This window comes from Vulpes lagopus, chromosome 5 (genome assembly GCF_018345385.1).
Source record: "Vulpes lagopus strain Blue_001 chromosome 5, ASM1834538v1, whole genome shotgun sequence".
Lineage (NCBI taxonomy): Eukaryota > Metazoa > Chordata > Mammalia > Carnivora > Canidae > Vulpes > Vulpes lagopus.
In genome coordinates, this window is record NC_054828.1 from 73,819,175 (window position 1) to 73,843,878 (window position 24,704).

Below are 24,704 nucleotides of genomic sequence, written 5' to 3' on the forward strand. Positions count from 1 at the left end.
GAAACTCTAACAATTGCTGGATTTTGGACTAGCTATGCACCAGTGACTACTCTGTGCCTTGCTCACTCCTTTTTTTGAACAGGAATGTGTTCAGTGGTTACCTACTTACTGCCTCATCACTATCTGCTAGGTGTGTAGGGAGAAAACAGCTGTCTTTTTAGTTTCACAAGTCCAAATCCTGAGAGCAGCTATACTTAAGGAACACCACCTGGGGAAGTTCATCCAAACCAAGACCTAATTCAGATGACAAAATTCTGGAATTTAAGCTGCCGTTGTAATGGGATGAGACTTTTGAAGACCATGGGACCAAATGAATGCATTTCACACATGGAGGGATATGAATCATTGGGGGCCAGAAGACAGACTGTGATAGGTTGATTTTTTAGGTGGCTTCCAAATGAGCTCTGCTTCCTGGTATTCACACTGTTCTGTAATCTATTCCTTTTGAGTGTGGGCTACATTTAGTGACTAGAATGAAGTACAGGTGACAGAATACCAATCCTGAGATTAGGTCACAAAAAGACTATGCCTTCTACATAGGTGCATGCTTGTTCGCCCTGAGGGTAGCGAGCTGCTATGTTTTCAGTTGCCCTAAGGAGAGGCTCATGTGGCAAAGAACGAAGGGAGGCTCCCAGCCAATAGCCAGCAAGGAACTAAGGCCCTCTGTCTACCAACCCACAAGGAACTGAATCTTGCCAATAAGCATATAAATGAGCTTAGAAGTGAAGCCTCTCAGTTGAACCTCCAGACAAGATGGGAGCCCTGACCAACAACTCATGAAAGACCTTGACCCAGAAAACCCAGCTAAGCTGTACCCACATTCCTAACCCACAGAAACCATGATACATGTTTGTTATTTTAAGACACTAAGTTTTGGGTTAATTTATTATGATGGAATAATCAACACACCATGTAACATTAAATCATAATCTTTTACCGGATCCTTTTATAAGATTGACTATTCGTTTTCTTCACTGCCCAGGAATTTTTCCAGGCTTACAAAGTAAGCTGAGAATTCTAAAGGGTTAGCTGGGAGGAATTTTGACTATCAGAATAGTCTGCACACCCCCCTAAAGATGCAGAGAGGTTGACACACTTCTCCAAATCACTAAAGATGAACTAAAGGAAAGTAAACCTGCAAAAATCTAGTGAAGAGCAAAAGATAAACAATGATCTCTTGAAAAAACAAAATTATGGAGGTTCCCAAGGACCTGAAGAGAGAGATGAAAGGATTATATAAAGAGGCCAAGGAACCAACCTTGTAGTTTGCATTGGCAAAGTCTCTCCAACTACAGGTGAGAAATAGGGGTCAGGAATAGTCGAAACCTCACTGATTTTCTCCAAAGGTGGAGTCTGAGGTAAAACATCAGGACGACCGAAGTGGACGCCTGGAAAAAAGAAAAGGGAAGAAAATCAATCAATAAAAAAGAAGACAAAATGGGGTGGGGGAAATACAGAGGGAAAAAATGTAGCAACTTGGCTTTTCCTGGACAGGAATGGGGAGTAGAGGTCCTAGGCAGATAAGATAGGGTTCAGAAGGAAGGGAGGGAGCGCCCAATCACATGGGAACCCCAGCCCTGGCGCTGACCTGGCTCCACTTCCGCCTTGGTTGTCACTTGTGCCTTGTGCTCCCCAGAGACCGATGTCTGGTAAGTAATGCAGGAGTTGCCGCTGGGGCCTGCTCGCCGAGAGAAAGATGAGCCAGACCGAAACTTTTTGGAAGGAGAGGGCTTCACTTCAAAAGGGAAAGAGAGAGCCTACTTAGCACCCACCTGAGAAACCATCACCAAGACATAGCCACAAGTCACTAGCATCCCCAACACAAACCCAAAGGTGCTCTGCAAAGCGGGAAGGACTAGTGTCAACAGAGACAGGCTCTATGAACTACTCTTCAGAGGAGAGGGTGTGCACCTTGGTTCACTTCACTTTGGAAAGCAGAGAACCTAGAGGAAAGGAGCCACATACATCTTTCCCCTATTACATGCAACTTCCTTGGCTTCACTTCCACCCGAGGAGATGTCCTCCATTCCGTCACTCCCTGGTTCTTTAATAGCAGCCTCCAGTCCAAGCTGATGAAGAGGACCCTCTCACTCTGCATCCTTGTAGCACTTAGCACTCGGCACCACGATACTTTACACTTGCTTATATGTCACTCTGCAAAGACTTTGAAAGGATTCTCCATGTTTCTTAAGACTGTCTGGCATACCTAAGTTCTCTCTGCCACACTGAGGGACGACTGAGGCCCTATGATGAAGAGATGGGAAGAAGGAGTTGGAAGTCTGCCAGCAGCAGCAGCATTGGAAGGTTTGGAAAGAAGAATACTGGCACATTCCAACCAAGAAAGTTGAGGGAAGAGAGTAAGAATCACTGCTAAGCATAAATCAGTAAATGCTTCTCCAAGCCTCTGATCCTAGTCTGAGAATTCCTTGGCACTAAGGATATGAAGAGAAAACAGAACACTGGTAATATCCTTGCCTGCCTCTGTCTAGAAGGCTGGCTCTATCTTGGCCTATGGCATGGATCCTACTCCCATGATAGCACATTCTCCCTCCCCAGAACGTGTTTCCCAGAAATGGCCCTCACCTCAATGATGCATGAAGGGAGAGCCAGGGGAAAAGCAGCAACTCGGAAACCATGGGGACGGACAAAGTGACATAAAGACGGGTAGCAGCTCTCACGGGACATGGGTGGAACAGAAAGGGCTTTGGCAGTTCCCTGGCAGAGGTGCCTTGCCCACCCATCTCCCGGAGCAAGGGAGTCCCTGGGGCGTCATCTGGTAGTAACCACTTACAGGGTATCTTCTTGAACACTGTGTTGCACATGAAGCGCTGGAACCGTTCAGCATAGAAGCCTGGGCGGTGCACCGAGACAGTATCCTGCAGAGCAGAGAGAGGGCTGCATGGTTAAAGAGGGAGAGGCCCAGCAAGAGAATCACTGATTAGTCCAAGGGCCATTTTCTCCCAGGCTGAGACCCTAACCAAAGGGTAGAACCCACAAATGAAGAATGAAAGAAATTGAGGGAGCAAATCAGAACTGAAGGAGGCAGGAGGACAGCCTCTAGCAAACTTATTGATACTCACTCCATCATGTACCAGGGCTTTCCAAGAGTGCTCCAACTTCTTAACAAACCTGCCAAGAAAAATGTGTATCACCAGAGTCACATAGTTTTTAAATGAATGACACAGTTATCTCTTACAGAGCTAAAGAAGCTGGAAAAGAATTCCCTCTCTTACACTGGCTTTCCAAGGAACAGACACAATAATACTCATTCAGCACAGAGATAAAGCTGTTTCTAGGGAAGTCAATTACCTCCCCTGTGGAAAAAGTGTAGTTAACATGTCCCGGGCAAGTCAGGGACAAGAACACTGACTGCAAAAAGGAGAAATGAAGGGACAGATGGGCACACCTGGAAGGGGGGATGACAATACTCTGAACCAGTAAACCGAGTATTGCCCAGTCCTCATCAGTAGCTGAAATCTTACAGGGGTAAGACTGGGATCCAGCATTACCAGCTCCTCCCTCACTACCACTTCACTGCCTCAGTTCCATAGGTTAATACTTGGCACAGAACACAGTGGTCCTCTTGTTTTTCCTCCGAGGGAAAGAGGAACATGTTTCCAACTATATCCCAATGTGGAGTATGACTCACCTCACAGGTTTTTCACAAAGAGCCAGATAGATGGTGTATTCTACCCAGGTGCTTCTGAGAACTGACTCAGTTCTGCACAGAGGTGTATGTTATGTTTGGGAAGAATGCAGGGTAACGAAGCCAGGGAGACAGGCAAAATCAAGGAAATAAACCACCATTTGAAACCTAACTGAGGTAAGCAGCTAGACTGCAATTCACGCTTCCTGTTTCAGGGAGAATTTAGTGATAAACCCATCCAGAAAAGAAATGGGCAACCATTCTGCCCCCTTATTTGGGATCCATATGCTCCTCACCTGTAAGACTGGAGAATGTCAATGATCCCAATATAAAGCAGCAGCCTTTCCCCTTTACTATTACGGGCAGGGATGCCACCCATACTGTTCCGGAAGACAAGAAGAAAACAGTAAGAAAATCTCCGCCCTATTATATTGGGGGTTCTCTTAACCTTGAATCAGATCAGGACAGGCAACTGAGACCTCAATATAACTGTCCCAGCTTCCATGAACTGGGGAAGAGTGAAAATCTTCCTCTAACCCCAAGAGCGACTCTGCAGTATGTATTGCAACCTCTTTCTCTCCAAGTCTCACATGCCTGCCTCTCCAGCCCCAATTCCACCAAAGAGACTCTAAAGTTACCCCTACTCAGCAACACAGGACACACTCAAGTAACCTGAACTTCCTTCCTTTCATATTTTAATTCACGCCCACTAGGACACTCTTCTTGAGAGTCACAGTAAAGGATACCTTAAAAATGAAACCATCTACAAGACATTTATGATGCTCCAATAAATACATTTCCTTGATAGATCCATGATGGTAAGAAAGATGCCTTCCATAAAGTTGCCTATAGTAAATTACTTATGAGGAAGTTATAATATACAGACATATGTCTAAGATGCTGAGTATATTTTTTTTGAAAGGTGTTTTAATTTTTTTTTTTTTTTTTTTTTTTGGTGTTTTAATTTTGAAAAGCTCTCCTTCCTGGGTGGACTACAAATCCCCAATTTAAGACCTCTTCCTTTCCTTTCACATTCTTAAGAAGGCTTGTTCTACAGTTTTGTAAGCCTTCATACTGTTAACTTCTCTGCTGAATAAGGGCTACTCTTATCCCAGAAGCTGTATCTTTTCCTCAGTGAGTCTACACTCCCCTTCCCACCGCCCATGAACCCACTTACTGGTCATCAGTCTCCATAGTGCCGCCTCGCCTTGCCTCGCCCTGGATGGATTCCATAGCTGTGGAATAGAGGGCCTTTTGGGGGGCTGGTTTGCGAGTGTCAGCTGAGCACTGTGCTTCATTGCCTAAGGGCTCTCGCTGTGCATGATCTATGTTATGAATTGACATCAAGAGGCTATAGTCCATTATCTTGAAGCTTTGCAACACCTGAAGGTAGGAAAAAAACAAGCCATGTTCTGAGCCTTGGGAAGTAGGAGGACTTTTTTTCAGGATCTCACAGCTTTCCTAATTCAACTTTTTTTTTTTTTTTTTAAGATTTGAGAGAGAGGTGTGTGTACAGGGAGGGGAAGGGACAGAGGGAGAGGGAAACTTTGGCAGACTCCCTGCTCAGCGTGGAGCCAATGCACAGATCATCCAAACAACCCTGACCTCATGACCTGATCCAAAACCAAGAGTCAGACACTCAACTGACTGCACCATCCAGGCGCCCCTAAAGATTTTATTTTCAAGTAATCTCTACACCCAGAATGGTGGGCTCAAATTCACAACTCCAAGACCAAGAGTTGCATGCTCTACCAATTGAGACAGCCAGGTGCCCCAAGATTCAATTATTTTTGACAGGCAACCTCCAAAATTAACTACAGACTTATCCTATGTTCCTCCTACTCCCTGCTGAAGAATATATTAACGTCCTTGGTCACTCATTATTTCTATCCCTTCAGCTTTCTTCTATTTGAGTAAATATATATTAGGTCATTGCCTAGCCCACAACACCCTGTTTGTTCTTTCTTTGTATTGCTTAGTGAAAAGAACATCAGAGTCTCAAGGAAATGAGGAATACATATTTGTGCTATAAAGAATTCACAAGGAAAAAAAAAAAAAAGAATTCACAAGGAAGGTCTGGTAAAAGTACATTTTGTGATGGAGTAGATCTGTTGCAGGACCTTATATGACCAAGCTTCGACTTAGTTCAGTATTTACTGAAGCCCTACCATCTGCAGGCACTGTGCCTGTCTATGGGGATACAAAGATACTCAAGAGAGTTTCTGTTCTAAACAGTATCATAGGGCAGCCCTGGTGGCTCAGCGGTTTAGCGCCGCCTTCAGCCTAGGGCCTGATCCTGGAGACCCAGGATCGAGTCCCATGTCGGGTTCCCCACATGGAGCCTGCTTCTCCTTCTCCCTGTGTCTCTGCCTCTCTCTCTCTGTGTCTCTCATGAATAAATAAATAAAATCTTTAAAAATAAATAAATAAACAAACAATATCATAATTTAAGAAAAGAAACAAATGTAAAAATAAATCCAATACAGTCTAATATGTGCAACAACAGAAGTGCTTACGTGATTGATAGGACAGAGCATCAGGAAGTGATACATAACTAAGTTTAGGAAGAATAAATTAGAAAATAAGTCCAAATAAATAAAAGAAAGAATAGTCCAAGGCCTAGAAGCATGAAACGGCACATAACCTTCAGGTAGGTATAATCTGGCACTGCTAAAAGAGAAAATGCAAAGGACAGGTGTGGTAGATTACAGAGAATGCTAGGGGCAAAACAATGACAGGCCCAATGCATCATATTAAGGAACCTGGATTATATCCTATAGTTCTCAACCCTCTTTCCATCCCAGAACAGGGTGCAAAAAAGTATACTCCCAATAGTTCCAATAGTTCCAGTAGCCCACTTTGGTGATGCAGCTTAACCAAAGGTGGTTTGCTAGGCTGGTGGAGAAAAGGAGGAAAAAAGCATAGGAATGATTCTTAAGCATAGTTTGAAAACTCTCTGCTCTGCATCCAGTCCTTTCAACCAAAGAAGCCAAACTAAAATAGGCCATTACCTTACAGGTAGATGCAGAGTAAGCAAAGGACAAGGATGGACGTTACGGAGTGAGTAGAGGAAGACAATCCTACAACAGCAGTTGAGAAAGAAACAATCAGAGATGTAAAAAAATCAATAGAGAAAGGTGTCACAAAAAACAAAAGAAGGTACATTAAGAAAGCAGAAATAGGGGATCCCTGGGTGGCGCAGCGGTTTAGCACCTGCCTTTGGCCCAGGGCACGATCCTGGAGACCTGAGATCAAATCCCACATCGGGCTCCCGGTGCATGGAGTCTGCTTCTCCCTCTGCCTCTCTCTCTCTGTGTGACTATCATAAATAAATTAAAAAAAAAAAAAAAAAAGTGCAGAAATAGGGATCCCTGGGTGGCGCAGTGGTTTAGCGCCTGCCTTTGGCCCAGGGCGCGATCCTGGAGACCCGGGATCGAATCCCACGTCGGGCTCCCGGTGCATGGAGCCTGCTTCTCCCTCTGCCTGTGTCTCTGCCTCTCTCTCTCTCTCTCTCTGTGTGTGTGACTATCATAAATAAATAAAAAAATTTAAAAAAAAAGAAAGAAAAGAAAAAAAAAAGAAATAAAGCAGAAATAGTCAACTGTCAAGCTGCAGAAAATTCAAGAAAGGACGGAGAAGTATTTTCTATTTGGCATCCCAGGTAGTCACTAGGGAGAGTAGCTCAACTGAAGGGGTGAGAGCAAAAGCCATGACAGTAGATTGAGGCAGGAATAGAAGATAAAAAGAAAAAATAGAAGCATCATTACATGGAGACATTGAAAAAAAGAATTGTCCTAACTTTAAGATAGAAGAAATATAAGTTTGTATGTAGAAAGAAAACAGTTGGTAGAGGCTGAAGCCAGGGGAAGGAAAGGAAGGAAGTTGTGAAACAAAACCCTAAAGAAACAGTCCTGCAAAAGGGATTGACCTGGAAAACAAGCCACCAAGTTGGGCAAAAAGGAGATTAAAGATGAGTAAGGGCAGGGGTGCCTGGGTGGCTTAGTCATCTGCCTTTGGCACGGGTCACGTGGGATTGAGCCCCACATCAGGCTCCTTGCTCAGTAGGGAGCCTGTTTCTTCCTCTCCCTCTGCCTGCCACTCCCCCTGTTTGTGTTCTCTGTCAAATAAATAAAATCTTCAAAAAAAAAAAAAAAAAGGATGGTAAGCATAGACATGTTTATAAACTGGGGATGGGAGCAGGACAAAAGGATAGTACGGAATAGAAGAGTGAGGTAGTCTGGTAAGAAACAAGGCTGGGGGATAAGAGTTAGGAAATGGTTTGGAGAGAGTGCCAATCATGTGATATCTTGTGCTGAGAGGGAACAGGAAGTGTACTGGTGAACAATCCTGAGGCTGAATAGCAACAACCTGTAGAGATGCTGCTAGACACAGGTATGTGATTTCCTTCAGCAGCAATCAGCTTCCAAGATATAAATCTGGATTTGGCAGGCAGGACAAAGATCTGAGGAATGATAGTGCTGGTATGAAAATAAGGAGACTGTAGAATTATGAAGCCGAGCAGAGGTACAGAAGAAAATAAAGCCAGGTTGAGGAGGATCAATAGAAATAATGTAAAAATGTAAAGGCTCAGCTATGACCTACTGTGAAAGTTATTTTAGGGGATCCCTGGGTGGCGCAGCGGTTTGGCGCCTGCCTTTGGCCCAGGGCGCGATCCTGGAGACCCGGGATCGAATCCCACATCAGGCTCCCAGTGCATGGAGCCTGCTTCTCCCTCCGCCTGTGTCTCTGCCTCTCTCTCTCTCTCTCTGTGACTATCATAAATAAAAAAAAAAAAAAGAAAAAAGAAAGTTATTTTAAATGAAGTCTGGGACATATGGAGATAAGGAGCTGAGTCCTATCTCCCACAAATTTGATGCCTAAGAACAATAAACTGTTTTAGTGGCTGAGATTTTTGGTATCTGAGAGGAAAGGAAGTACGACAAACTCACCAAACAGTCACGCTGTAGGGTCTTACATAGAGCATTGTACATGTCAGCATCCAAAAAAAGACCATCTGGAATGTCTTGTAAGAAGTCTAGGTCCTTAAAGGTAGGGAGAGGCTTCTCTCGCTCTTTTTGGGAAGCCCGTCGTTTGTAGGTTGAGCCCTTGAGGTCATATTTGATGTGCATCTTGACTGACCGTGGTAAGAGATTGTTCATCACCACAATTCGAATGTTCTTACCACCTGCCTGCACGCAATACAGTCCATAGAACTTAGGTAGCAAAGTGCGAGGATTCTGGTTGAGGTTCTGGGGCATAAAAAAAGAAGTTGGAAAGGAAGTCAGCTGATTTTCAGTGAAAATCAAGGGTCTGCTACATGGGATTCAGGTATAATCTATCTGCCCATAAGCCCACATCTTATTTGCTTACAATTTCCCAATACATCTATCTCAGTGAATGGATCATCACCAAGCTGAGCCACAGACCCTCCAATACAGTACCATTCAGGATTCTCAATATATGATAGGTATATTCTTTCAGAGAGATTTAAGCAAAGATCATGTTGAAAAAGTCTTAACTCTAAGCCCTTGGTATAGTAAATTCTTGCAGGTGTGATGCAAAGCAAAACTAACTTCTCCAGAAGTTCTGATGCAGTCAGAGTAACATGGAGTAGAGTACTATCAGGAGAAGTAACCAACCTCATTCCCTAGTGTAGGAGGTGGACTAAGAACAGAAAACAAAATTATCACTTAATTTTCAACTTCGGGTAGGATGGTCTAAGTTAAATAACACTTAAAATAGGACAGATAGGGGTGCCAGGGTGGCTCAGTCGGTTAAATGTCTGCCTTTGGCTCAGGTCATGATCCCAGGGTCCTAGGATTGAGTCCCACAGTGGGCTCCTTGCTCAGTGGGGAGTCTGCTTCTCCCTCTCCCTCTGCCATTCCCCCCACTCGTGCTCTCACAAATAAATAAAATCTTTTATAAATAAATAAACAAAACAAACAAAATCCCTTTTAGCCCCAGAAAGGCAACAGAGATGGGACAAAAAGCCCCCAAATGAACTAACTGTCTCTAAGACAGAAGTGCTGACACTGTGTTGCTCTGCTGAAGATAGCCCCCCAGCCTCATGCAGGAGTGGAGTAGGCAGCACAGGTAGCCAGTGCTCGTCTTCCCTCACCATGTAGTATCCTGGAAGCAGCTTCTGCAGAAACTCTGCCTCTTTATGCTGGACCGTTTTGATGATGAATTCATCGTCACTGGACACGTAGAAGAGGGAACCACTAGCCCCAGAGCTGCAGAGTTCAATCAGTGGTTCATTGCAAAGGGAGTACTAGAATCCAAAAAGTAGACAAGAAGTTCAGAAATACCAGGGCCTATCCAATCAGAAATTAAATACACAGATGCAATTCTGTTCTAAAGGAAAACTAGAGCAAGACTGTGGAGAGAGGGTCTTCCTTTGGGAGGATCCCTCTGATACTGGAGTCAACAGGGTCCTGAGAACTGGAAGCTTACCAAGTAATCATCAGGCCGGATACCAAATAACTCCCGAAAGTAACGGAAGGCAACAGGTGCATAGGTCTTGAACCGAAAGTCATTGTAGTGATGAGCAGGGGTCAAGTTACTCCCTTCACTGTGGGGTTAAATAGAAAAAGTGGTAATTTACCACTCCCTGTCCACCCTGGGCAGCCACTCAGAGTAAACCAGAGGCAGGTCAATATATCCCCCTCCTGAGAGAATGAGAGGGAGCAAATGAGTCAGTTACTTAGTGGGACATAGCCACAACACAGGGATTAAGACATGGCATAGGGAATCACATTGCCTCCTACTTAGTGCACTGAATTGCTTTTTAGGGCTCAGACCAGAGGCTCATGGAAACATTCAAAGGAGAGTTATCTACTCTCTGAATTCTCTATTCCCACATCACCCCGACTAAGATCAAGTTGAGGACTGGACATTGGGCACATGCCTAAATTAGACCTGAACCCCTAAAACTGCCCTGAGGTTGATATGAAAAAGCCACACTTCCAGGACATTCTGTTGAACATCAACCTCTGTACCTGGGGAAGAAGATACTCTCCACCACATAGAAGTCTTGCATGAGGACATCACGTTCTGGTTTGGTACTCAGGCTTCCCACAGTGTGAGTAATGCCTAACTGGATGGCACCTTTCAAGGCAGATGAGGTTGTCTGAGAAATAGAAGAGAAATGAGAGGAAATGTTCTAATATTAAATCTGATCAGAACAATAACAGTGTACACATGCATGGCAGGAGGGGGAAGTACAGAATTAGAGGACGCTTGCTTGTTTTTTGCTGCTGTTCTTGTTTTAACAAAGGATTTATAACCTTGGAAAATAATGAGTGTGAAAACACACAATAATTAAAAAAAAAAAAAAAAAAGAACAATAAAAACTCAGGAAGGAAGAGCCACAAGCACTCAAAAGCAAATGCCCAGGGGGTTCCATGGGTGGCTCAGTGGTTCAGTGTCTGCCTTTGGCCCAGGGCGTGATCCTGGAGTCCCGGGATCGAGTGCCACTTCGGGCTCCCTGCATGGAGCCTGCTTCTCCCTCTGCCTGTGTCTCTGCCTCTCTCTCTCTCTCTCTCTCTTGCTGTGTCTCTCATGAATAAATAAACAAAATCTAAAAAAAAAAAAAGGCAAATGCCCTTCTAAGTACTCCAGACTAAGCAGGGGCAGTCCAGTTCCTCTTTCCTCTTGCTTTACATGGTAGTTAAGCCTGGTAAAGACTAGAAGGGTATAAAGATACACAGTAGCAAAGGCAGGACTGTCTGAGTCAGCCTCAGCTAGGCAAGGTGTTCCTGCCTAACCCTATCTATATTTGGAAGTCCCTATCCATATCAACATTTGGAAGATATGTTATACTGAGAGAACAATCTTAAATCTCACTCCAGATTCCCGCCCCCAGATTATCTGGGGCTCTACAAACATTTTATTCAGGTAATAGAGAATGTAACTAAAATTAACTGGTATTCTGATAACTACCTGGCTACAGAAGTTTCAGTTCTTTAAAGCAGGTCCTGACTGGTGTCCCAAGGACAACAAGAGTGGCAAAAAGAGTTCCTAATTGAAGAAGAAAGCCTGAAAGACTCAAATTATTTCTCAGAGAAATATTTAGATTTAAAATTATCATACTGTGGTCAAAACACAAATTCAAGAGCCTCACTCTTACAATGCCATGGGAAATACCACACCATCTAGATCTGTACTGTCTACAACAGTAGCCACTGGCCACATATGGCTATTTAAGTTAATTAAAATAAAAATAAATAGAAAATTTGCCTTCTCAGTCTTACCAGTCACATTCAAGTATGATTAGTGGCCACTATTGGATAACACATATTATAGCACATTTCAATCAGTGTAGAAAGTTTCTACTGGACAGTTTTGTTCTAAATGATTTCCCTCATCTCTAACTCTCACCAAGTATTAAATTACTTGTATTTCTACTCAGTCATTAAGCACTAAAAAGATGACTAAAGGGGTGCCTGGCTGGGTCAGTCAGTAGAGGATATGACTCTTAATCGTAGGGTCACAAGTTTGAGCCCCATGTTGAGTACAGAGATTATTTTATTTTTTCATTTTAAGTAGGCCCCATGCCCAATGTGGGGCTCAAATTCACGACCTTGAGATCAAGAGTCACACGCTCTACCGACTGAGGCAGCTAGGCTGCCCCAGTAGATATTACAAAAAAAAAAAAAAAAATGTATCTATATCTATCTAGATTTTTAAGTGTGCACCTCTCTAATTAGCCTAGAAATTCATTCTTTGTCTCAATGTTCAAGCACATAAGCAGAGCTCAATAAACATCTGTTGAATTAACAAGAGCCTTAAGCCCATTCCCAGAGAGGATCAGGCCCCTGACAGATACAAGTCCACCTCTATTACTCAGGACAAGGCCATAAATGCAGAAGACACAAACATGAAAAATTTATGTGTGCCAGAAATAGGACTTCAAGAAATCTTCATACCCCGTATCAAACAAGATATAAATACTCAATGGAAAGGTGAACACTGCCCCTTGGGAAGCCTGAGCACCTCCCAAAGTGGTCCAGAACTGAAATTCACTTTAAAGTCCAAATTGTTTGAATGCTCTTGTATAAAGGCTTAGAATATCAAGAAATGAGACAGAATGTGGAGAATAATACCAACGGAGACAGACTTATCCCTTCGTGGAGTCAGATGAAAGGGTTCCATCCAGACACACCTTTTTATATGTTGTCTCTCCTGAGGAATCAACACCTCGGTGGCCTATTTTCTTGATGGGCATGCCAGAGGCATAAGGCACCTAAGAAAAGAAGAGTCAGTATTAGCACATGATCCTCATGTAATACACCCAACCATACAGCTACTGTGATTGTATATTAAAACAAGGTGAAACACTCAACCTACTCGTTCTAGGTTAAGAACATTTTATAAAATCTTCAGAAGACCCTCACAGCTATAGTGTTGCTTCCCAATGAATTAACTGGCTAAAAGAACACAGAAAGTTCCAAGGGATACATATTTCATCTTTGAGCCTTAAAAAGAGGACATAAAATGGGATCCCTGGGTGGCGCAGCGGTTTGGCGCCTGCCTTTGGCCCAGAGCGCGATCCTGGAGACCCGGGATCGAATCCCACGTCGGGCTCCCGGTGCATGGAGCCTGCTTCTCCCTCTGCCTGTGTCTCTGACTCTCTCTCTCTCTCTCTGTCTCTCTCTCTCTCTGTGACTATCATAAATAAATAAAAATTAAAAAAAAAAAAAAGAGGACATAAAAAAATAAGTCTCAAGGAAAAGCAGAAACAGAACTATGAAACAGCTGTTCCAGGAAAAAGAACAAGCCTCAGTTTACAAAAGCAAGACAGGTTAAAGTGGTTCCACAGACCTCTTCTTTTTTCACCAGCTTTCTTTCAGAAATTTCTACCCCTCTAACCTTCAACCTGACGTGAACATTACTTGCTCAAAGTGAATTCACCAGTAAAAATGATCTAGCTGCTTGCAAATACAAGTACTGTAAGCCCAGAAATTAAAAAGCTGAGGCAGGGACACCTGAGTGGCTCAGCGGTTGAGCATCTGCCTTCGGCTCAGGGCGGGATCCCAGGGTCTGGGATCAAGTCCTGCATCAGGCTCCTTGCAGAGAGCCTACTTCTCCCTTTGCCTAGGTAGGTCTCTCTCTCTCTCTCTCTCTCTCTCTCTCTCTCTGTCTCTCATTAATAAATAAATTAAATATTTTAAAAATAAAAAATAAAATGCTGAGGCAATGACTCCTCTGAGACAGAAGCCCTCGGTGCCTTGAAGAGATTCCCATGAACATGATACAGCTTTGTTTTCCACCCACAGGACAGTTCCTGAAATAAGGAAGGAGTAATACCAGTAGAGCAGAGCTTAGAAGGCTATTTCTCGCATCAAGATGGAGTACAAAAGACACAAAGGTATTCTTCATGATGTCAGGTCTCCTTAAGTTAATTAGCCAGAGGCAAAAAAGCCAGTGTAAATAGGGTGTCCTGTCTTAGGGCCTGATATTCAAGTTCTACTCTTCTTGCCTTAGCAAGACACTTGCCTTAGTGTCAGAAAACCCACAGTATTTAATCCCAAAGATCTTGGAAAAGGTTCTAAGAGAAAAACCTAAAATCCCAGGGGAGGGGGCTGCATTCTGAAGCCCTGCCACAAAACCCAGGAGAGAGGCAAGAAATAAGAGGAGGTCTGGGAAATACTGCATAGGAAGAAAGGTAAGTAAATGGAAGACATTCCGGACAGAAAAGAAAAATTCAGGAAATTAACAGCATCTGTATAGTTAAAAGAAGTTCTTCAAATTCACTGAAGCTATGCAACCAGGAGGTAGTAACAGCAAAACCAGAGTGGGCTTTAATCCTAGCCTTATTAATTCTGTGACCTTGGGCAAGTTACAGAACCTCTAATTCTCAATCTTCTAATCTGTAAAACATGGATAGCAATGGTACTTAGCTCTCAGGAACATTTACAGAATTAAATAAGAATAAAGGGCACTTAGGTATTTAATCTTCAGTACACTGCATTTGATACATTTTTTTAAAAAAAGATCAACATGGGCTATTATTAATATCTATGATAAACTATAACAAAAGTACTTGTATAATTTCTAGTTTACCAGATATAAGAATCCCATCTAGCCTCCAAGATCCAAGTAAGAGGAAAACAAAGATGTCATAAACAGGTATCCTTCTATTACAGAATTAAAGTTTTAGAAACATGGCATCATCATCAAACTCACCTCAGACCCCACGGATCTCTTGATTCCTGATGCTGTTAAAATAAACAAAACATGATCAGAAGTGTGCATATGTACACTAGCACCCACAATTTCTATCAAGCACACTGAAACAATTGGAGTTTGAGTCCCACTAAATCTGACAGTGAGCTCCTCCTGCCTCTTGCTCTGTGATAACTAAATCCTTCTGGATAGGGATTTTAAATATCCTTTCCTCTTCTTCCTCCATACTCACAGTACCCTTATGCATATTCCATTCTTGTTCTAGTCCCTATTCTTACTGAAGTTTCCACATTTTTTTTCTGGGAAATCTATCTGTTCTAAATACATTTAACCATCAGAGTCAAGAGGGTCTCATTTGATACCATGGCTGAAAGAGAAAGGGCATAGGTAATACCTAAGACTCGTTGGAGAGTCTAGGGCCTAATAAGTTTTCCTGTACAGCCTAAAAGGGTAAGAACTTTTAGAGCATACCTATGGTGCTTTACTCTTCTATTAATTATTTCAGAAGAAAGGTATAGAGTTGATCTATGGGGACAAGACAGCTAAGGATGAGAAAATGCAATGTTGAAATAATGAAGATTATGCATCCCTACCTCATCTTGGTTTCTGTTGTAAACTCAACAGGAATTTGTTGGTGTTTACTTATTTACTAAAGTGAGTTTTACTTACCAAATATATTTAATCAGTGGAAATGTGTAAGATAAGTGTGTGGTTCAATCTCATAAGCATTACGACTTTTATCCATTTAAACTTAGGAAAGATTTTAAGAATATGTTTACAAAATGACTAAAGAATCTATCAGTAGAAAATCTACTCTGAAAGGTTAAATTAATTCTCAAGGGTTTGCCATCCCCATAACCTTCATCCATGATCACACTGGAGACATATGACCACTCAGAGAGACAGACCATCCATCCCCCTTCATACTGGAAAATACTGAGCTTTATCTTGACCTGTATCAAAGACTACTGATACATACATCCCTTCAATCTAATTTTAACAAATTCAAAGGGAATAAAGATTAGCCATATTAAAGAAAATTTTAAAAAGGGAGTCCAGGATGGATCTTCAACAATATGTTAATATCCAAGTAGAAAGATCCCAGTTCCAGTGTACGTCTAAGGATTGGTGGTGAGGCAGCAACAGCAACACATGGGATTAAGGGTAATAAGGTGAAGCTCTAACTATGATTAAGACAAAGAGACTTTCAGAATATAACTGGGCTCAGAGGGAAAGTTGTGATAATAGCCCTTAGTTGTACAGCAGCCACAGATCAAATATTTGTTACCAATAAGCAGAGCAGCAAAGTTTCCTTGCCCATAGTGAGTCAAGGTGGCAAAAAATGGGGAACAGATGGTTTTCATTCCTCTTCCCAAGACAGGAGGCAATGGAAATGTCACCTAGCGGTTAGAAGGATATACTTACTGCACAAAATGACCCAGAAAATTGGAAAATCAGAAAAGCCCAATAATCTACACCCTTTATAGATGCTTCATCTTCAATCAGATCACCTTCAGCTGGGTAAAAAACTACATAAATTAGTACTGGAACCCCAAGCCAAGAAGCCAGGACAACCCAGATTTATTATTAAAACAGCTATTGACTTCCTGTAAAATTTAAGGTATCCATCAACAACAAAAAAGCCTAACCTTTTATATCTTACAATCTTTTAGTCAAGAGTCAACATGCTGAGCTATTTAAATATCAGAAGACCTGGGGCACCTGGGTAGTTCAGTTGGTTAAGTGCCTGCCTTCAGTTAAGTGCCTGCCTTCGACTCCGACTCCGGGACCTAGGATCCCAGGGTCCTAGGTTCCAGCCCTGTGAAGGACTCCCCACTTAACGGGGAGCCTGCTTCTCCCTCTCTTCCCCATTTGTGCTCTGTCCCTTGCTATCTTTGTTGCTATCTCTCTCTCTCTCAAATACATAAATAAAAATCAGAAGACCTGGGTTCAAAACTCTGTTAGACCAGGCATATTGTTCTCTATGCTTAAATAAAAATGAAGCTACAGTAAAAGGCTTATGTAGGGGCACCTGGATGGCTCAGTCAGTTGAGCATCTGACTCATAAGCTTAGCTCAGGTCTTGAGGGTTGTCAGTTCAAGCCCCACATGGGCTCATATAAGGAACCGACATCATTAAAAAAAAAAAAAAAAAAAAACCACTTATGTAAAGATTAGATAAGGTACATCAAATGGACCATAACATGCTATACAAATATGTTCTTTCCATGTGATTTCTAAAGTAAGAGCAGGAACACCTGGATGGCTCAGTGGCTGAACGTCTTCCTTCAGCTCAGGGCATGATGCCGGGGTCCGGGGATTGAGTATTGAATCAGGGTCCCTGTAGGGAGCCTGCTTCTCCCTCTCCCTGTGTCTCTGACTCTCTGTGTATCTCTCATGAATAAATAAATAAAATCTTAAAAAAAAAAAAAAAGAGCAAAGTTGGGCTCACAGCAAGGTTTTAATATTCAATTATCCAGACCTTCATGGAATTTTAGTTACCACCTCAAATTACTTGGCTCTTCCCAAACCCCTCAGCTGCTGCCCCATCCCCCTACACCCTCCTGCAAGTGGACACATGCAAGTACAGAATCAGTGATTCTCAGTGAGAAAATCAGTATGCTTTTTTTTTTTTTTTAAGATTTTATTTATTTATTCATGACAGACACAGAGAGAGGCAGAGACATAGGCAGAGGGAGAAGCAGGCTCCTCGCAGAGAGCCCAGTGTGGGGCTCCATCCTGGGACTCCGGGATCAGGCCCTGAGTTAAAGGCAGCCGCTCAACCGCTGGGCCACTTAGCCACCCAGGCGTCCAAGTATGCTTTCAGTTGAATAGACAAATACTGATTCTGGACTCTTTGGTCAGTGTCTGGCCTATCCCTTCCTTTTTTACCCCAGAGGAAAAGGTTTGGAAGGGATCTGGCAGAACCAAGAAAAGCCAACATCCAGTCCTAGTCTAACAACAGTGTTACCTAGAAAATAACCTCCTCTGTATGTAAGTAGTCACTAGACAAAGTTAAACAATGGTGGGGAAAAAGGTAATGATTTCAAGGCATAAAGTAAAGCACAGAGCTTTCTTACTCTATGAAAAGTTCTACTTTACTAACCTTTCCTAGTTTTATCCAATAAACATGTAGCTCTAGTGCTGCTACACTCTTACAATGTACCCAGAACTAGGGTAGGAGGACTTCACTTGGTGGAATTTTGGTGCCAACTGCTTAGCTATCAGGAAATGCAAAACTGGGCTTAATCCCAAGGACACTATGGCTGAAGCAGCTAAAATGATAATGGGATTTAAATAATAATAAGGGGCACTTGGGTGGCTCAGTCTGTTAAACCTCAGACTCTAGAGGTCAGCTCTGATCATGATTCAAGCCCTGCATGGGGCTCCCCGCTAAGCATTCTAGAGTCTGTCTGGGATTCTCCCTCCCTCTCCCCACCTCTGCTCATGTGGACTAATGCTCCATCTCTAAATAAATAGAATCTTTAAAAATACATAATGACAATGATAATCAGACCAAGCAACACAGGAGGAAAACAAAGACCTGTCTCATTCCTCTCTTCCTTGCCTGAAGTGTTGCCCCTGGGGCACAAATCAGACCTCTAACCTACCAAAGAAGAAGGGAAGGGAAGAGAAAAATACCTAGAGTTTACCAATGTTGCTGTAACACTCAGGTTGGTCCAGAAACCCAATGAAGAAAAGAGTGACATTTTAAGGAACCAGATACTATCCACTAAGGTTTGACCACTTGGTCCAACCCTGCCAATGAGAAACTGTTACTGGAGGAATCCCAGAGACTGCAGAGTCAACAGCATTGTACCTGTTCACCTTATTATCAAGATTTCTCCTTGTATAAGTACAGAAGGAGTAGAAGAAGGAGCAGAGGGCAGAAAAGAAGTGGGGAGAAAAAAAGAGAGAAAAGTGGACAACTCAACATGGCAACACTGTGCGTGGTAATACCAGCCAGCCAATGTTTAAGGGAAATGAGATTCATCGCTATGAATAAGATCAGAATACTGTGGGGGCACCTGGGTGGCTTGGTGCCTTGGGCTCAGGTCATGATCCCCAGCTCTCTGCTCAGTGGGGAGGTTTCTACTCCGTCTGTCCCTCCCCGACCCAGCTCCTTCCCTGCGCCTCAAATAATCATAAAAAAAAAAAGACCAGAATATCGTTTACCAGAAAGTTTATTTTCTAGCATCTTTGTGAAAAATATTGTCTGATAAGGATAGATTATTTTATAATCCATATCCATGATCCATATATATCATTCTCTTTCTGGGTGGGGAACTGGAATATAGGGCAGAGTTCTAATGTTACAACTTACTAAGGGAAAAACTTCTCCTAAGGTATCGGGAACCTGCCTCTCCCATTTAAGCCAAAACTCCGAAGATTATATTAAAATGTCTACATGATCAGTCCACACCATGAAATGTAGCATGTGCTACAAAAGAGGAGAGCATATTACCCAAGGCAGAAGTGGGTGTGGAGGGAGATCCCTGGGTGACTCTGCGGTTTAGCGTCTGCCTTCAGCCCAGGGCATAATCCTGGAGTCCCGGGATCGAGTCCCATGTCAGGCTCCCTGCATGGAGCCTGCTTCTCCCTCTGTGTCTCTGCCTCTCTCTGTCTCTCATGAATAAATGGAAGGAAAAAAAAAAAAAAAAGTGGGTGTGGAGGCTGACAGTTTGGCTTCTCATTAATGGCTCAATTTTAACACCTCTCAACTATTTATTGATCATCTGTTACATGTCAGAAACCAAGCATAGGCACTATGGACAGAGTTTTATGTTCCTGACTTGGAGGAGCTCACAAATTTTTGTTTTCAACATCACTTGGGCATCTCCACATTCTCCTACCTCTCCTTAATACTGGCTACAAGACTAAACTGAACAGATACCTTTTTAAAAAGGGTTTTTCTCTCCATGACAAAATTTTTATTTGTAGAGCACTTTCAAACCTTAGAAATGTAGCTAATTTGACTCTTGATACTATAGGGTATGGGAAGCATTTAAATTAAGTACTTAAGAGACACATCCATCAAACAGAATGTATAAAACTTGTTTAGATACTGATCAGAAAAACTGTAAACTAGGGGCACCTGGGTGACTCAGTGGTTGAGTGTCTGCCTTTGGCTCAGGTGGTGATCCCGGGGTCCTGGGATTGAGTCCCACATCAGTTTCCTGTGGGGAGCCTGCTCATCCCTCTGCCTGTGTCTCTGCCTCTGTGTGTCTCTCATGAACAAATACAATTAAAATATTTTTTAAAAGATACTTTAAAAGAAAAATAGTAAACTAGTTTAAAAGATTTCTGAGACAGGAGCCTTAAGAAGAGAAATTAAATAACCACTATTAATTTTGTACATGTGACAACACTACTGTGATTATGTCACAAGTCCCTCCCTCCCCCCCATACAGTCCTTATTGTAGAAGTATCATTCTTTTTAAAATTTAAAAGAGTTTATTTATTTATTCATGAAAGACACAGAGAAAGGCAGAGACACAGGCGGAGGGAGAAGCAGGCTCCACGAAGGGAGCCCGATGTGGGACTCAATCCCGGAACTCCGGGATCACCACCTGAGCTGAACACAGATGCTTAACTGCTGAGCCACCCAGGCATCCCTAGAGGTATCACTCTGAAGTATTTATGCTGAAATCAGATGAAGATTAGGTTTGCTCTGAAATATTCCAGGGGGTGGAAGTGGGAAATGGAGATGAACAGTTACAACAAGCTTGGCAAAATGTTGCTGAAGCTAGATGACAGGCACATGGAGATTCTTTAAACTGTTCTTTCTACTATGTGTAAGTCTGAAAATTGTTATAATTAAAGGCTTAGTTAAAAAATACCACAAAAGAAAAGAAAACATGTCTTGATAATCAAGCTTCTTCATCTGAGTGGGCTTCTTTCTGAGAGGTTTTCTCTGGTAAAAGCATCAAGATGAAGTTCTAACAGTGACACTGTGTTTATTTTTTTTTTTTTTATTTTTTTTTATTTATTTATGATAGTCACAGAGAGAGAGAGAGAGAGGCAGAGACATAGGCAGAGGGAGAAGCAGGCTCCATGCACTGGGAGCCCGATGTGGGATTCGATCCCGGGTCTCCAGGATCGCGCCCTGGGCCATAGGCAGGCGCCAAACCGCTGCGCCACCCAGGGATCCCTGACACTGTGTTTATACTGCATGAAGTTGAGACTCCTCACTAACAGGTCTTGGACCAAGAAACACTCTAAATAACCAGCTAGGGCAGCCTGGGTGGCTAAGCGGTTGAGGGCCGCCTTCGGCTCCGGTCGTGATCCTGGAGTCCCGGGATGGAGCCTTCTTCTCCCACTGCCTGTGTCTCTGCCTCTCTCTCTGTGTCTCTCATGAATAAATAAACTCCTTAAAAAAAAAAAAAGCAACTAGCTAATGCTAATTAATGCAGTACTGAAAGCAAGAATATGAAACCATTACAGACAGACTGCTTCAGAAAAAAATAATGGTTCAAGTAACTTATTTTTGAGTGGGTCAACTGATGAGATAGAACCAACCATGTCAATTCTGAAACCTAGTTCCTCCGCAGAAAGAAAACGTAAAAGACCTACAGAAGCAAAATAGCAGCTGCAGCAGTGGGAGAAGCAGCAGCAACAACAAACCAAACCCTAGAGAAGCAAGGGTATACTCACTGTGGTAATTTGTCTTTAAAGATTTATTTGAAAAAGAGAGTGCATGAGCAGGGGAACGGGCAGAGAGGGACAAGAAGACTCTGCTAAGTGGGAAGCCCAATGCGGGGCTCAATCCCAGGACCCCGAGATCATGACCTGAGCCAAAATCAATAGACACTGGACTGAGCCACCCATGAAAGCTAATTTTTATTTTATTTTTTAAAGATTTTATTTATTTATTCATGAGATACACAGACTGAGAGAGAGAGGCAGAGAAACAGGCAGAGGGAAAAGCAGGCTCCATGTAGGGAGCCCAACATGGGACTCAATCCCGGGTCTCCAGGATCACGCCCTGAGCCGAAGGCAGGCGCCAAACCGCTGAGCCACCCAGGGATCCCCTGAAAGCTGATTTTTAAACAAAAGTTGAACATCTCAGCTCCTTCAGTTATAAATGAAGCTACTTGCCCATTGTCAAGCTAACAAATCAGTAACCATTTACGTTATGAAAAAAGTCATTCCAAAAGGGCCTTTGAGATTTTTAGTGCAATCCTCTTTTGATAAGCAAAAACACAAACATAAAGGATGTACTCAAAATCACAAAGATGACAGAGCCAGAATGGGAATTCACATTCCTAATCCCCAATTCAACTCTTTCTTCTAAACCATCTTTTTCAATTCCCTGGCCACCTGGAGTCTTGACTGACAAAGAAAGTACCAGGGTAACTAGAAGGCTCTAAAAAACTAAATAAATCTCAGAAGTGCTAATAGACAATATGAATGTATATTTTCTTCCCCTGAGGTAACCCATTCCCTTGGGACAAGGAAATCTATTTTTCATTTTCATTGACAGAGGATTAAGAGTAGTAGTCCCTTCTCTTTCAGTTCCTCTCAATCTTTTTTTTTTTTAAGATTTATTTACTTATTTTATTTTTTATTTCATTTATTTTAATTTTTTTAAAATTTATGATAGTCACACACAGAGAGAGAGAGAGAGAGAGAGGCAGAGACACAGGCAGAGGGAGAAGCAGGCTCCATGCACCGGGAGCCCAGCGTGGGATTCGATCCCGGGTCTCCAGGATCGCGCCCTGGGCCAAAGGCAGGCACTAAACCGCTGCGCCACCCAGGGATCCCCTATTTACTTATTTTAGAGAGAGTATGAGCAAGCATGGGGGGAAGGGGCCAGAGGGAAAGAATTCAAGCAGACTCCGAGGTGAGCAGGGAAACCAACACACCACTCGATGTGACTCAATCTCATGACCCTAAGATCATGATCTGAGCCAAATGCTTAACCAACTGCACCACCCACACACACCCCCATCAGTGTTAACAATTATGACAACTCTGTTCCTCTGGCAATAGTCATCAATGTTACTGGCAAAAATAGTAGGAAAACACCTTTCACTTCTTTTAGTGAGGTTATCCTTGTTCTGAACCAAATAATGCCTGTATTCTAGAGCAGCAGCAAACTACTTTCAAGTCTGATTCTTGAAAGAACAGTTTCATAGTTTTGCAGATGTTAAGATCCTCACTAGTAGTAGTAGAAAGTACTTTTTCTTTGTAATAAAAAATCAACTTTAACAGAAAAAAAAAAGAGCTCCATTCACATCAGATTAGGGGGATCCCTGGGTGGTGCAGTGGTTTGGCGCCTGCCTTTGGCCCAGGGCGTGATCCTGGAGACCCGGGATCGAATCCCACATCGGGCTCCCGGTGCATGGAGCTTGCTTCTCCCTCTGCCTATGTCTCTTTCTCTCTCTGTGACTATCATAAAAAAAAAAAAAAAAAAAAGCATATCAGATTAGGTTTGTTTGTTTCTGGTGTGAAATCATAACTGGCTCTGATTGAAAGCATAAGGCTTTTATGATTATTGAATTTGCATGGACAAAAGGTGAGCATCTGACAAACTCTTTTTGTTTGTTTTAGGGATCATGAAATTGACTGTAGAATCAGTTGCCAATCCTTGGCATGTTAATTTCTAAGATGCTTGCTGAAAGAATGAAAGAATTACTAACTCAGGGAATCCCTGGGTGGCTCAGCAGTTTAGTGCCTTCGGACCAGGGCGTGATCCTGGAGTCTCGGGATCGAGTCCCACATCGGGCTCCCTGCACGGAACCTGCTTCTCCCTCTGCCTCTCTCTCTGTGTCTTTCATGAATAAATAAATAAAATCTTAAAAAAAAAATAAAAGAAATTACTAACTCAACATATTAGGCACAGAAGAGATCAGAATTTTGTTTTATTAGAGAGCCAAAGTCAGAAGGGAGAGTTGTCTTCTGTACTATTCTTTCCTTCACCAAGGAGTCCTGGTTCAGTCAGCGCCCATTCAATAAGAATTAGTTAATCTGGTTTAAAATCAAATTAGTTCACACACAGACTATCAGATTAGTCAGGGGAGCAATAATAGCATAGGAGGCAGATATGGGGATTCTAAAATTAGAACACCTAGGTTTGAGTACTACATACACCACTTACTAACTAGGCAACTCTGGACAAGTTAGTTAAAACTCTCTAGGCCTTGGTTACTCCATCTATAAAATGGGAGAAATAAAATGTTCCTCATGGGGTTAAGAGAATTAAATAGATCATGTATAGCACTTAACATATAATAAATGCTCTACAAATCCTAGCAATTATTATCATCATTGTGAATTATGAAACCTATCTATAGAATGAGAAAGGTCAGGGGGAAATGAGATATGCAATAGAAAGGAAAAAGAAGAGAGGAGACTCATTGAAACAAAAGAAAATAAAGTTAGAGGAAGAATTTGAGGGAGACAAAAGGTAATTAATTGATTCATATTACACTGTAGAACTGTGAGAAAAGAAACTTCTGTATTACAACAGCATCTTTTTGGGGGAGGGGAGAGAGAAATGGGAACTAACATCAAATTGCAAGATATCCACAGCCTTTTCAGAAAAAGGCCATGTACTACCACTACAAAAAGTCTGCAATTGTTATGGGGAAGAGGAGTTGGCTGCTAGTTACTGCAAAGAGCTCATGCTTCTTCAGCACAGATACACATCAGATCTACCTCTCTTACGGTTGACCCCACAGCACAGAAAGTTGAAACCTAAATGAGGAAAAACAGAAAGTTATCACTTACTTCTAGGGTTCTAGTTGTTTACAGCAGAATAAGTATATTAAAAAAGAAAAACTCTAAAATTTAAAATTATAAACAGGACCTAACCTGATCCCCAGCACCATACTGTGAAATAAAAGATGATTTTTTACAGTTCTAGGTAA

At 42.4% G+C, this 24,704-nt stretch overlaps 1 protein-coding gene across 4 annotated transcripts in view; it reads right to left on the bottom strand.

The window, feature by feature from the left end:
* Positions 1-24,704, bottom strand: part of PIP5K1A (phosphatidylinositol-4-phosphate 5-kinase type 1 alpha) — a 43,941-nt gene that overhangs the window by 3,954 nt on the left and 15,283 nt on the right. For 2 of the 4 annotated variants that reach the window (XM_041754907.1, XM_041754906.1), the window contains exons 2-13: positions 14,834-14,865; positions 12,810-12,890; positions 10,645-10,775; positions 10,100-10,217; positions 9,765-9,917; positions 8,596-8,895; positions 4,824-5,029; positions 3,943-4,026; positions 3,081-3,129; positions 2,792-2,876; positions 1,589-1,735; positions 1,259-1,388 (exon numbers count right to left, since the gene is read on the bottom strand). In XM_041754907.1, coding sequence (XP_041610841.1) covers positions 1,259-1,388; positions 1,589-1,735; positions 2,792-2,876; positions 3,081-3,129; positions 3,943-4,026; positions 4,824-5,029; positions 8,596-8,895; positions 9,765-9,917; positions 10,100-10,217; positions 10,645-10,775; positions 12,810-12,872 — 1,466 coding nt within the window. In that variant the 5' untranslated portion in view covers positions 12,873-12,890; positions 14,834-14,865. Of the gene's footprint in view, positions 1-1,258; positions 1,389-1,588; positions 1,736-2,791; positions 2,877-3,080; positions 3,130-3,942; positions 4,027-4,823; positions 5,030-8,595; positions 8,896-9,764; positions 9,918-10,099; positions 10,218-10,644; positions 10,776-12,809; positions 12,891-14,833; positions 14,866-24,492; positions 24,532-24,704 lie in introns of all 4 variants that reach the window. The other 2 variants (XM_041754905.1, XM_041754908.1) reach the window with 2 other exon arrangements.